General features: G+C 39.4%; 1 protein-coding gene across 3 annotated transcripts in view; it reads left to right on the top strand.

Moving 5' to 3' along the window:
* The window catches only part of CCDC138 (coiled-coil domain containing 138), a 35,741-nt gene extending 29,383 nt beyond the window's left edge, over positions 1-6,358 (top strand). The window contains exons 14-16 of one of the 3 annotated variants that reach the window (XM_089511355.1): positions 2,491-2,629; positions 3,618-3,802; positions 5,442-6,358. In XM_089511355.1, coding sequence (XP_089367481.1) covers positions 2,491-2,629; positions 3,618-3,801 — 323 coding nt within the window. In that variant the 3' untranslated portion in view covers position 3,802; positions 5,442-6,358. Of the gene's footprint in view, positions 1-2,490; positions 2,630-3,617 lie in introns of all 3 variants that reach the window. The other 2 variants (XM_089511354.1, XM_089511356.1) reach the window with 2 other exon arrangements.
* The last annotated feature ends 8,073 nt before the right edge of the window (positions 6,359-14,431 follow it).

Below are 14,431 nucleotides of genomic sequence, written 5' to 3'. Positions count from 1 at the left end.
AAAGTAACTATTGCTCCATGCTAAGGATTTAGAATGTGTGTGTAAGGAACTTTGCAAAACATTTGGAGGGAAAATCCACTGACTGTGAGCAAGACATTTCCTAATAAAAATTACCATATATATTCGACTATAAATTGAGAAATATATGCCTCAAAATTGTCCCTAAAATCTTGGATAGAATTATAGAAGGGTGAATGCAGCAGTAGTGCTTAGAAAGGTCCTATAGCAAGCAAGCTTGATGCCCCAGTCTCCATTGAATTCCTTCCCCCTCCAGTCCATTTGGAAGCCCTTGCTTCCTATCCTATCAAAAAAAACTCCCCTTTGAAAAGCACTTGCCTGATCCATTTGCAAGCCTTTGCATCCTATGGGGAAAACTTGTAATTGAAAAGCACTTGCCTGGTCTGTTTTGCAAGCTTTTGCATCATGTGGGGAAAATTCCCCATTGAAAAGCACTTGCTTGGTCCGTTTTGCAAGCCTTTGCTTCCTGTGGAAACAACTCTCCATTTAAATCCACTTGCTTCCTAGAGGTCCAGAGAAAGAGACAGAGGGATGGAAGTGGTATTTCCCCCTTTCCATCCTTCCTTATGCCCCCCTAAGTTTTACCCTCGACTTATCCACGGGTCATATCAAAATCCAGGATTTTGACCCTGAAACCTTCCTCAACTTATACATGAGATTGACTTATACACGAATATGATTAAATAAAATAAGGAAAGATAAAAATGAATGTGGCAGCAATTTTTATTTCATGGAAAATAAAGTGTTTATTTAAAATTAAAAACAACATGTGCTGCTAATGTTTTTGGTTGCAAAATCGCTTTTGTTTTGGGTATGCCTACCTGTATGCAGACTTAGGCGGCTACAGTATCCATGAGATGTTTTAGGACAAGTTTGTGAAACTACAATATTAAGGTTCTTTCCACTGAAATTCTGATGTATTTGAGCGTTCTGTAGACAAAAGAAACTCCACAGTAATTTAGTTCATTCTTCTGTTTTTGCTTTGGATAAGACAGAGCAGGCATTGAAATTGTTAAAAGAAAGAGACCACCCAGCATTGTGTTGAACAAAGAAAAGTTATGTCTGTCATCATTGGAAAAGACAAGATATTAAAAGCTATATGCCTTACATGCACATATTCATATAAGTAATTTAAAAAAAATATTGACTGGTTTGCAGCGCTAGTGAATTGCTCTTAAATTTGATAGGAAGTTTGCTTTGGTGTTGACAAAGTGAAATCCTTGCCTCTTCAATCCAGTAGTCTCAGCCATCTCCCAGTAATGGGAAACAGCCCAGTGAAAATTTGTTTGCAAATATCTTTTCACTGCACGCTGATCTCTGAAATTTGAGCATCAAATGCTGCATAGGCAATTCAAGTTCAGCAGGTTGACAGGGGAAGCTCAGAGGCAAACTATTCTCTAAGAATGCATAAAGCAGATATTACCAACAACTGTTAGCTTAAGACATAACTAAGCTTAAAACTGAATATGTTGGCAGTAAAATTGTTTGCCATAAGAATCACCAAAGTGAAAAACAGGATTTCTGCAGCAAAGAGGCCTGCCACAGCTTTGAAGTCAAAATTATTCTGCAGGAGCAAACTAAACCCTTTAGGCCAAAATGCTGAAATAATTTGCTCAACATTTGAATGTGCTCTGAAACATTCAGGCGAGTGGCCAAGAGTGTTCACAATCCTGTACTTCTACACCATGACATAGTGGGTTTTTAGAGAGTAGAATAATTGTATAGGGTTAACACTTGACTTTGATTATACTGTTTCCTGATTGGAACAAGGAAATCTTAAAGAAAATGAATACTTTTAACAACTACAAAACACTGACTGGAAATTAGAATCCTCCTTTCAAAAGCCATTCCCCAGATATTTGTGGGGTCATGTGTCAGAGAATCAGTGATCCATCACAGAAACTGGTGAGAGAATCCATTTCTTAGAATTCATAAAGCAATCCATCACATGCGGAAGAATTGCATACCCATCTGCATATGCTATAGCATCCATGTCTTTTCTCTTTTTTTCACTTATATGTGCTGTTAGTATATGCAATGGCTTGATAGTCTTCCCTCAAGGTTGGATAGTTTGTAGTTCTTACTAGCTTGGGTGTTTTAATTTTGACTTCAAAGCAGGGTTTACTAGATACAATAGTTAAGTCTCTATGCAATGGGTAGCAGTGTTCCTGACCTATTATCTTCAATGCTCAGTTAATTTGTCTAGAGAGGCAGCAAGAAGGAGAACGTGTGCCTGTAATATGGTCCTCCACTGCCTTGGCAAAAGTTTGGTTGCAGTTCCCTGAATTATGTAATTTCCATTTACTGAGACTATCCTCCTCTTTTCTAGTTTCTGATGGCTTTCAAGAAAAAAATGTGGAATAATACTAGTTAGTTGTAATCTATTACAGCTCTACTAGTTATATTACATTACTGATTATATCACATCTATGCTAAAATCAAATTATCATTATCAATTTTTTTATTTTACAGGGTTTTTGCATCGGTTTCTAAAAGCTTGCAGTAACGAGGCATTTTTTCGTACTTGTTCAGTGCTGCTTCGAAATCCTAAGCTAGATACTCAGATACTGGAAAAACTCAGCATTCTGCTGCAAAAGCTATCAAAAATCAAGTGAGTTTTTTTATTCTTTTGAGGCACTTTGTAGCATTTTAAAAAAAAAACAATGATATATTTATCGTCTTTGTGAAGTCAAGTCAGAATGTAGGTAGCATTGAAGCATTTGTGTTAAAATTAATAGGAAACAGGCATGGAGACTGCAAAACAAGTCAGGCAGTAGTCAAGGGAAAATTGGAAAGATCCAAATAAAGGTACTCAAGAAAGCACAGGCAGATATGGAACCCCAGCTGGTATTGTGGCCAGCCAGCCAAATATCTTCCAGCTCACTTTTAGAATGACTCTGTCAACATTTGTTCAAATCAAGGCTTTCCAGACTCTTTTTTCCATACAGCCTCATATCTCCTCCTCTGAATTCACCTGCAATAAAATATGTGGGGCAATTGGAAGGGCAGAGATACACACAACCTCTTTCTTCTCACACACAACACTCTGGGCATTGGCTAAAAGAAAAAAGATGTGAAAAAATAAAATAAATATTAATTCATGTCTTCTTCCAACCCCACTACTGCCACCATAGAATATCTCTTGGTAACAAGCAATAGCAACTTCTCATTTGTAGTAGTTCCAAAACTATGGTCCCTAAATGTTGTTTGGCCTCAACTGCCAGAAGCCCCAGTCAGTAGGCCAATGGTCAAGGATTCCGAGTATTATAATTAAACAACATTTGACAATCCAAAGTCTTTCACACTGTACAATAATAAATGTGGATCCCACTTTAACCTGTATCCCACATGGATGCATCCTGTGGAATCCAGGGATTTTCAGACTTATGGTATTAGAATTCTCTGCCAGAGAGCTCTAGTGCCTGCCCAAACTACAAATCCCTAAATTCCATAGAAGGCAGGTGTGACAGTTACAGTGATAGCAAAATGTTGTAATTGTGTAGTGTGAAAGAGACCCGTGTTTGAACCACTGCAATGGGATAATCATTTTGATGTCTCTTTACTGCATAACATTCTTAAAAAAAAAAAATATTTTACAGGAGCAACAAGAAGATGTTTGAGCTGTTTACTATTCACCTGATGATTCAAGAGCTACAGAGGACAGCACATCCAGATCATGCTTTTTTAGTTATAAACCTCAATTCAATTCTCTTTCATTTGGGTTTGACAAAAAGCCATAATCTTTCAAATAGTTTAAACCAGCAACAAGTTGCATTGGATTAAGGTTTGTTTCTTGTAAAGTAATAGATTCTTTGGAGCAGAGAAGTCGAGTCTTTTCAAGGCTGTATTAAATTTGTATTAAATAAACTATTGGTTATTTTACCTTTCTGTAAATATCTTTGTAAGTTTTACTACATGCTCTTGATACAGAAGCGCACTGGCAATATGGTCAATGATGGGTTGAGCACTCTTATAATACAAAGATGATTAAATTTTATAGTCTGGGGAGTGGGAGATGGGGAAGGGGGTTCATACTGACTAGTCATACCCATGAGCCAAGGAAAAAATCCACAGCACTAAATTAGAAGATGTCTCAGTGGCTTTGGTGATAATTCAGAATGTTTGATCAATTTCTCATTAAGATCAGATAGGAATGATTGGCAGCTGGCTGAAAAGCCTTAAAGAAAAGGATTGGGTGTATGCCAGCATCCTCCTCTCAGCACAATGGGATGGCATTCCAAAGGTCTCTGGGGTGCTTCTGCTATAATCATCGGCACCTTTAGTAGTCCCATCCCTAAAGCTGTATCACTGAACTCCCTTAATATAGATGCATTTCATTCTGGACATGAACCTTTCAAATGTGTTCTAATTTCTGTATGTTGCGGGGAGGGGCGGAATCCCAGTTACTGAAGTCAAGCCTTGAAAGAACTTGGCCTTGAGCTGCTCTTTCTTGCTTACTTGCTCCCTGTTACCACCACAGGCAGAAGGTGTGTATGTGCTGCTGTGGATTGGTCTCATGGCTTTTTCCAATAAATATTGTACTTTTTGGTAGATCAAAAGAGCTAATGCGCAATTATTGATAAATTAATAATTTAGATTGAGGTGGGAACTGTGTGACTTTCCAGATACAGTGGAATTTTGGCTCCCAGCATTCTTCACTGGGAGTTGCAATCCAGCCACCACTGGAGAGCCAGAAAATTTTCACCACAGTCTGTTTGCTTAAAACATCTGTAATTGTTCCTGTTAACTTTATTATAAACTGTTATTGTCATATGTTTAAAAAATACGATTATAATTTAAATTACAGTCGCCCCCGCCCCCTGTGTAAGGGGAATTGAGCGTATGCTTAAATCCCATTAAGGATAATGGGGCGTGTGCCCCATTGTTTCTATTGGGGCTTGACTTCCGTGTGAGCTCAAGTCCGCAGAAGGCAAACCTGCGGAAGAGGCGGACCAACTGTATAGGCTTTTCTTACTTTAGTATTTATTGAAATTTTATCCCTGAATGAAGTCAAAGAGTAATTTTTTTGAGGATAGCCTTTTTCTAAATCAGTAGTATCAGGTGGACTGATTAAGATGAAACAGTTTAGTGCAGGGTATATAGGTTTATTCCTGCTATAAATTGTTAAGTGTGGGGGATTTATAAAACTGGTAAAACATCTATTTGAAATCTGCCCTGTACTGTTACATATCTTGTATGTAAGTCTCTCAGTAGGAGAAGATTGTGAATGCAAATTACTAAAGGTTAATCCATTTCAAATGTGCCATGGATGCTTATTTTAAAAATCCCATATGCTCTCTTGTCTAAAATTCAGCAAGTAAACCTTTGAAGTTTTGCCTGTATTGAAGTATTGCCTGTATACTTTATAAGAAGATCCTACCAAAGAGATGAAAGGTCCCACCCTTGTTCTCCATCCTTTTCAGGCATTGGAAAAAGAAAGAAGAAAGAAACTGGCATTTTGATTTCTAAAAGTAACTTTAAAGAAAAAAATACTTACGGGACTGTGGGGCTCGAGAGACCTAACACTGCGGCCCCGATCTGGCCTTTTGAGGGCGCAAAAAGGAGCCAAAAAAAGCCCTCAAAATGGCCCCATAGCCATGGCAGTGTGGTATATGGACACAGCAGCGGAGGAGTATCAGGATGCCACGCGCCGTGTGGAGCGGCATATGACGTCAAGGCGCCCGGGGGTAGAGTCAGTGCGTGTGTCAGGCCAGTCTGTACAGAGCCTAGAGAGGGGTGAAATAATTGTAAGTTGGTCTTATGATGGCTAATCTGTCCCCCCCCCCCCCAAGCATGTTATTTTTTCTAAGCTGAATATGTCAAGGGATAGATAAACGTTTTGACTTCACATGCTTTCAATACTTTTTTTGCAAAATAAAGTGATAGCTGTTATTAAAAAGACACTGGATCATTTCAATCTTTCCTCTGCAGAAATGTTGCCTGCCTCCATAAACTCAAGAAATCAGTCCTAGGTTTCATATGCTTTAAGCAAATATTCTTAAGACTGGCAATTTACATTGCAGGATAATTTCAGCCCAAATCCATGGGTGGAAAACTACAGGCATGCTTATTTAAGTGGTTCATCCCCCCCCCCCCATTTTATATGTGTGTAGGTAACCTCTGTAAGAATTGTTTTGTATATGAGCACAGAGTTAATTCTTTTCCATGCCCTTACATTTTATGAGACTGATGGATGTAATTATGAGTATGAATGTAATCATGCCACCCACTCTCAAAAACAGGTGCAAGGACACTATTTCTTTATTGCAAACATGCAGTTTGGGACAAAGAACAGTAAAATGCCTAATACAGTGATTGGAACATGAACGTATATGTAATAAAATGCTGTGTAATAAAAGCTGTAGCAGTCAGGCTTTTTTGGGGACCTATTTTAGTACCTATGTCTACTATGTGTGTCTGTTATATACTTCTTGATTGCATGGACATTAATGTGAGTTATAATTTAAAGAAATGGACTTAAATATCACTAGCTTTTATAGAAAGGATATGTTAATTTGGCCAGTGGGCTGTGGAGGTGTTCTGGTAAAACAGAAGAAGGCCTTTGCCCACTTCTACCATCCCTTGCACCAGTTACTGTCCTCTTTCTAACTCACTGCCTTGTTTCAGCCACACTAGCACCCTGTTCTGGCCCAGATAGGGCAATAATAAACAGAAATTTCAACCACCATACAGCTTTTCAGTATACACACATTCACACTCACCCAATGTTCTTGGGTCTTACTAAAGTTGGCAGTAAGAGGGGGGCCCGATAGGCTTTGAACTGGAGGATTAAATTCCATCCGTCTCTCCATCCATAGAACTGGCTCTTGTATCTGATGACCAGATACAACCCCCAAAAATCATCAGGTGGGGGTTAAGGGCAGAGCATCATCTCCTTTCTCAAAGCTCTCCCTTTTTTCCTAAGCATTTTCTTAGTGTGTTGTGTAAAGATGTAAGGATCCAGTCTTATTCTTTCTGTCCCCTTCAGTCAGTCTCTTTCCTGTCCAGCCTTTCCCTGTTGCTCTATTCCTTATTTGTACACTACCTTGCTTTGGTCAAGAGTCTTCAAGATAGTATAAGTACCTTGGGCATCCCATCTGATTTCTCTATGGTAGGGCCACATTGCATTGGCAGCCTAGACAGTGGGGGAAATTTTACTTTATAGCCAGTTAAACTCATGCAGCAGCATAGGAATGCTTAGAATATGACTGACCTGCATAGTGAAAAACAATACAGCAGCAGTTGTACCAAAGTTATGCTAATCTTGCAGACAGCAACAGTTCAAGACCAGGGTTGATTGGTGAATCTTATGAATTTCATTGTGCCTGTGATTTATTTTCCTGCTTGAGGAAGGTATGACAAGTACACACAGAGCAGATCATCATCTACAATGAAAAGAATTGAAAATTGCTTCCATGTACTACCATTTCCTGTTATTTGATGTGCCTTTCAACACTTTGAAGCACTTTGTAATCAATAGCAGCGTGCTTCAAAGGGAGCATCCGGGCACCTGAGCCACAAGTACTAGTTTCAGGAGGAACTGAGGTCCTTTCAGAACAGGTTTCTGCATGGCCACTTGGGCTTACATCCTGAACAGGAAGTTCTTTGATTCTTAAAAGTTTAGGAAGGGTTTAAAAAAAAAATCTACATCAATATTGCTAAATGTGTAGATCAGTGTATGGCATCTGGCTTCACCTCACACCAAAATGCAGTCAAGTTGTAAGTATTTTCTGCTTAGACACCCTAGGAAAGGGTTGTAATATGTCATCAATATTTGCACATAAACCATATTGATAGGGCATAATAGCCTCCACTCTCCTTTATGCAGCGGATGGAGTCAGCAAGACCTTGCTTTGGATCCCATATAGAAAATAATTTAATAATTAAAAACAACAACATTTTTTTTGGCAATCTGTATTTTGGTCTGCCATACAATTGCCATACAGTGCTCCTTCCTCTATTTGTATGGGGGGGGGGGGCAGGCATACATAGCTTCCATTCATTCTGTAACTCAAAGTGCCATATGGAAAAAAAAATGGCCCTTTCCCCTACAGTTTCCCATCAAACTTCCATCAAAGCAGACTGATGTCCTTTCATTTTGATCAGTGGAGGATTTCCTACCACGATAAGTCCTATTCCTTATAAAGAGAGTATTGTAATTGGCTCCTATGGCCTATTGGTAGCCAGCAGTATTCCTCTTTAGGCATTCTGCAGGTGCATCTACACTGGAAATTATGCAGTTTGATAGTGCTTTTAAGTGTTGTAGCTGCATCCTGTGAAATCCTGGGATTTGTAGTGTTACAAGGTCTTTCGCCTTTTCTGCCAAAGGGTTCTGATGCCTCACTAACCTACAAATTCCAAGATTCTGTGGGATGGAGCCCAAACAACTGAAGTGATATCAAACTGCATTATTTTAGCAGTGTAGATGCACCCTAAAACTATCCAGGGAGGGGCTGATAGCAAAAGAGTCTTCCAAGGGTAAGGGGCTAACCTTCATTAGGTTACCTGCCCTGTGTGGCATGGTCCATGTCTTGCTTGAGGAGATGCCAAGGGTGATTATTTACTCTGAAAAACCAAGACTTAACAAAAGGTGTTTGATCAGTTACTGAAGATGTCAGAAACATGTCACTGTACAGATGTTGCTGAAGTGCCACAGCCAGCATTTCTTTCCATTGCCAGTGCTGGTGAAGGCTGCTTTCCACACTTGAATTAATGTCATGCTGTCTTTGGCTATCAAATACCCACTGTAAAGCATTTTCTTGGATTAGAATTCAACATGGTCTTTTACAAATCTGTGAAGGAAGCAACAGCATGACTTTGAAAATGGATGTGTCCAATGTTTAGGATAAATCTGTTTGCCTATTAAAGTACCACAGTACTCCTTATTTATGTACAAATACTGAATTTTGAGGAAAATTCCCTTGACTACATGTGGGAATGTCTAGTTATAGGCAATTGGTGTCTCTTCTGGACACTTCATAAATTAGGTCTCTTATCTCATCTGCTAATGGTGGACTATTTTTTTAATGTGGATCTCCTCCCCAGTGCAAAGGCACTGAAATTATTTGATCTGCTCAGTGGCAATAATTAGAGCATGTTTCATAATCTTTCAAATAAAAGTAGTCATTTTGAATGAAAGCCCAGTTGCTAAGGAGCCAATGTGATGCAGTGGTTAAAACATTGGACTAGGACTGGAGGCCAGGGTTTGAAACCCAGCTCAGCCTTGAAAATTCACTGGGTGACCTTGGGCAAGTCACACTCTCTCAGACTGAGAGGATGGCAATGGCAATGGCACCCCCACCTCTGAAGGAACTTGCCAAGAAACCCCTGTGATAGGTTCTCCTTAGGGTCACCAGAGGTCAGAAACTACTTGAAGGCATACAACAACAAAAATAACAGTTCATTAGATACATAAGTATGGCTGCTACTGCAAAAGCGGACGATACTCAGCAAAGTGGAAGGAAGTAGGGAAAGGGGAAGCCCACAATGCAGGTGATTTGATTCAGTAAAGGAAGCAAGAATGCAAGAGCTGGCCAGGGCTGCTGGTAGTGGGGGCTTTTGGAGGTCTCTCATTCACAGGGATTTCATAAACCAAAACTGACTTGACAGTAGATATAATAAATAAAGACCATAATAAAAGCAGAAAATTTCAGAGATAGGGAAAGATTATTGAAGACGGTCAAGATAAAGTGCAAAGGCAGGTTTACAGCTGGCCATCAAGAAAACAAAAATTATGGCCACAGATGATCTCCATAGATCATTAAACAGAGAATCTGTGAACATCTAGATGGCAGTTCCATAATCACAAAAAGTTAACATGGGTTTCAGAGAAACAAGTCATGCCAGACAAATCTGATCTCTTTCTTGGCTAAAATTACCAGCTTGGTAGATGAAGAGAATGCTGTGGATATAGTATATCTTGATTTCAGTAAGGCCTTTGACAAAGTTCCCCATGACATTCTTGAACACAAGTTTGTAGAATGTGGGCTAGATAAGGTAACTGTTACATGGATTTGTAATTGGTTGACCGGCCGAACCCAAAGGGTGCTTAAAAATGGCTTCTTTTCATCCTGGAGAGAAGTGACCAGTGGGGTCCCACAGGGCTCTGTCCTGGGCCCAGTGCTATTCAACATCTTTATCAATGACCTGGATGACAGAATTGGGAGCATACTTATCAAATTTGCAGATGACACCAAATTAGGAGGAATAGCTAATACTCCAGAGGACAGGATCAAAATTCAGAATGACCTGAATAGACTAGAAAGCTGGGCCAAAGCTAATAAAATGAAATACAACACAGAGAAATGTAAGGTACTGTAGTTAGGGCGGAAAAATAAAATGCACAGATATAGGATGGTTGACACCTGGCTGAATGAAACTACGTGTGAAAGGGATCTGGGAGTCCAAGTAGAGCACAAATTGAACATGAGTCAACAGTGTGATTAGGCAGCTAAAAAGGCCAATGCAATTTCAGGCTGCATCGATAGAAGTATAGTGTCTAGATCAAGAGAAGTAATAGTGCCACTCTATTCTGCTCTGGTCAGGCCCCACCTGGAATACTGTGTCCAGTTCTGGGCACCACAATTCAAAAACGACAATGAGAAATTGGAGCATGTCCAAAGGAGGGTGGCTAAAATGGTGAAGAGCCTGGAAACCATGTCCTATGAGGAACGCCTTAGGGAGCTGGGGATGTTTAGCCTGGAGAAAAGAAGGTTAAGAGGTGATATGATAGCCCTGTTTAAATATTTGAAGGGATGTCATATTCAGGAGGGAGCAAGCTTGTTTTCTTCTGCTCTAGAGAACAGGACCCGGAACAATGGATGCAAGCTACAGCAAAAGAGATTCCACCTCAACATTAGGAGGAACTTCCTGACAGTAAGGGCTGTTCGACAGTGGAACACGCTCCCTCGGAGTGTGGTGGAGTCTCCTTCTTTGGAGCTCTTTAAGCAGAGGCTGGATGGCCATCTGTCAGGGATGCTTTGATTTGGATTTCCTGCATGGCAGGGGGTTGGACTGGATGGCCCTTGTGGTCTCTTCCAACTCTACGATTCTATGATTCTATACTTTTAAAGTAGACAATGAAGAGATTGAAATAGTCCAAGATTTCCCATATTTGAGCTCAATCACCAATCAGAGCTAAGACTGCAGTCAAGAAATCAGAAGAAGACTAGGACCAGGAAGGGCACCTATGAAGGACCTAGACAAAGCTCTGAAGTGTAAAGATATATCATTAAATATCAAAGTTAGGATTGGCTATGCCATCACATTTCCTATTTCTATGTCTGGTTGTGAAAGCTGAAGAAGGCTCATAGGGGGGGAAATCAATTCATTTGAGAAGTGGTGCTGGAGAAGAGTTCTGAGAATACCATGTACTGCTAAAAAGAGCAATGGATGGATCCTAGAGCAGATCAGGCCCAACTCTCCCTGGAAGCAAAGATGACTAAACGGAGGTTGTCCTATTTTGGGCATATTGTGAGAAGAAAGGACTCACTAGAAAAGACTATAATACTTGGTCAAGTGGAGGGCAATAGGAAAAGAGGAAGAGGATAGGGTGACTTGGAGGTCCCTCATCCATAGGGTCCCCATGGCTTGAGGTCGACTCAAAGGCAGTTAACAACAAATGTCTAATTTAGTTCAATGCATCATTCTGGCAGTACACTAAGAGATCATGTGCTGGTTTATATCCTAACAAGTTGATCAATTGATTGTGGCAGCTGAAGGAGTTAAAAGCTTAAATGGACAAATTATTTTACTGATCTTCCCAATGTGTGTTTTTCGTCACAAAAAACTTCTCATTGATATATACGTTCTTTTTGAAAAAGTTATTTACTAAAAGTTGTGTTTTGCTGATACTGTAGCCTTCAAAAGAGACTTTTGATCAGTAAGTTTTGTCATCTTGGGATTGAAAGCACCATCGATTCTTGACTTTGCATAGGAATAATCAGCCATTCAAATGTGTCCTTCCATAATTCATAGTTACTTAGCAATTCCATTTTAGGTATGATTTACTTTCTCTTTTAAAATTTTCATAGTATGCGTTTAACAATAAATTAATAGCAAAAGTTTGAGCAGATGCATTTAACTGAAGGCTCTGAAATATGCCCCCGGCTATAGTTCTCTCTGCCTTAAGAACTTCCATTCACAATGTGTGTCAGTGTTCTGTATGGTTTAATTTATCAGATCAAATTAAAGAAGAGCTGTGAGCAAAACTCATAATTCATAGCTGTCACAGTGTAGCCTTTATAAGCTGAGTGGGTTTTTTCACCCTCAGGATTTGATTTGTTCAGGAAAGTGAAACAGATCCTTTCATCTTCCCTTCAGTTTTTGCCTGGGCAGGCACTTTCAAACATTTTGGTGAGTTATGTGGACCATCGTTTTTCTTCCTTATCTGTGGCAATAAGAAGAGAATGCAGATTGTTCTCTGTTGACCCGAAGTGATAGTAAAAAGTTGTTAAATTGCTACTATAGCTGACATACTTCCCAGGATAAAGAAATCTTGGACCTACTGTATCTCCCTTTTTCGAAAAGTCTACAGGCGTTTCTTTCTCTCCCTCTCCTTTTGCCTGAGAGTATCTTCTCAATTCATCTTTGCCACTCAAAATGAATATCAAATTATCATATATTTCATTAAGTCTTCATAATCTTATTTTTCAGACTGTTTGAATTCATCCTGTTCTCTGCCCCGCCACCCCGAAAAATGGCCTGCTTTCTGAGCCCATCTAGACAAGCCCAGCGCTGCCTACTCTACAATATGGGATGTCACAAAGGGACTCCGAGATTTTGCACCTTTTACACCCAACCTCAGGGCAGAAAACAATGCCACAGACTGATCCGTTTTTCAGTTCAAGTTACCTATATTAGAAAACACTGATCAATTTACACAGACATTCATACTTACCAAACCCTAGGGGTGTTGGGAGAGAATGAGGCACCCTTAGTTTGTGAAGTTTCAGGTTTCCCTCCATAGCTTTTACCCACTTCCTCAGCTCTTTGTTCTCCAGATGTTATTTAGCTCTGAGGTTAATCATCAATGGATGATTCCTAGTTTTTCATCTATTCATTCTGCAGTGTCCCAGACATTTCCTAAGTAATAATTTATTTGTTTCTGCTCAACAGCCCACTTAATTCTTTTAATTAATGACTTCATTGTTTTTGCTGATTAGTCCAGTTCCTCCCAATCAGTCCTGATGTGTTCCTAGCAAACCTCATTCTTTTATTCTGATGGATATACTTGTTTTTCTATCAATTTTTAGACTCTTCTTGAGCATTCTGTTCTCAGAATGGATATGGTCTGAAAACTGAGTCTTCAGCTGTGGCATAGCTAAGTCCTAAACTTCTATCTGATAAAGATTTTTTTTAAATGTCTGTTGAAGGCTCAGCACGACACATTGATATTTTCTGAGGATCAAACTTATTTGTTAAAGGGAATCATATTACTTACAATTAACTTTTTTGCCTTCTCACAAAAGGATTTCCTCATAGAAACATGTATCAGTTAATAAAGCTTACAAACTGAGCTTGTGTTTATCATCCAGTGACTAATTACAAAACTGAAACACGCTAGATGCAAGATACTTTGGTAAGGAAAATCAGATACTATGACTAACATGTCTTTTACTACTAGTGATAGTCTTTTACATCTGGGGTATCACCTCTGCAAAAATGTGTGAAATATGCTGTGTTGTCTGGCCAAATGTTTGTGGCCACAGTCTGCTTTGAAATGGTGCCAATATTTTAATTCAAATAAAAATGGTTTGTCTTGTTGGAAGGAGGTGTAAGCGCTAAAATAAGTAAGACTGTATTACAAAAAAAAACAAAGATGGTTTTGGGGAAGGTTTAAAAACAATGGCATATTGTGTTTCAAGGAGGAGAGTGGGAATCATAGATTTACACTGAAGTTAAGCTCCACTAAATTCAGGGTGACTTACTCCTAAGTAAACTTACTGAAGAATCAATGGATAGACTCATTGGGGCAGGGAAACCGTTTTGCAAAGCCATTTCCCAAAATGGTGAACATCACAATTTTTGGTCAAATCACTCTTGCTAGCTCTGATAGGTGTCTGAATACTAATTGCTGGAGAAAACAAACTGCCCTTTCTTGTAAGGCAAAGGCACACTTTTTCCAATGGGCAAAAGGGAAAATATGCTTCCAGTTTCTGCCAAATCTAAGCATGTGTAGAAGGGATACTGTGACCTGTGGTAAGATCCAGAAAACCAAAATGTCACCTGCACACCTGCAACCCACTGATGTTGCCCTTCCCTTCTTTAAAAGATTGGAATTCAACACCGAAGCTCAACAAACTAATGCTTCCATTGTAAAATACCACACCTAGTTAATACCTGAAGTCTGGATCTTACAAATAGAATAAATAATTAATTTGTTAATGTATTCATAACTTTTACCTCAAAGCAT

This window comes from Sceloporus occidentalis, unplaced genomic scaffold (genome assembly GCF_023333645.1).
Source record: "Sceloporus occidentalis isolate IW3139 unplaced genomic scaffold, rSceOcc1.0.p SCAF_2, whole genome shotgun sequence".
NCBI classification, from domain to species: domain Eukaryota; kingdom Metazoa; phylum Chordata; class Lepidosauria; order Squamata; family Phrynosomatidae; genus Sceloporus; species Sceloporus occidentalis.
The sequence above is the reverse complement of the archived record's forward strand: the minus strand, read 5'-3'. Positions and strand labels throughout refer to the sequence as shown.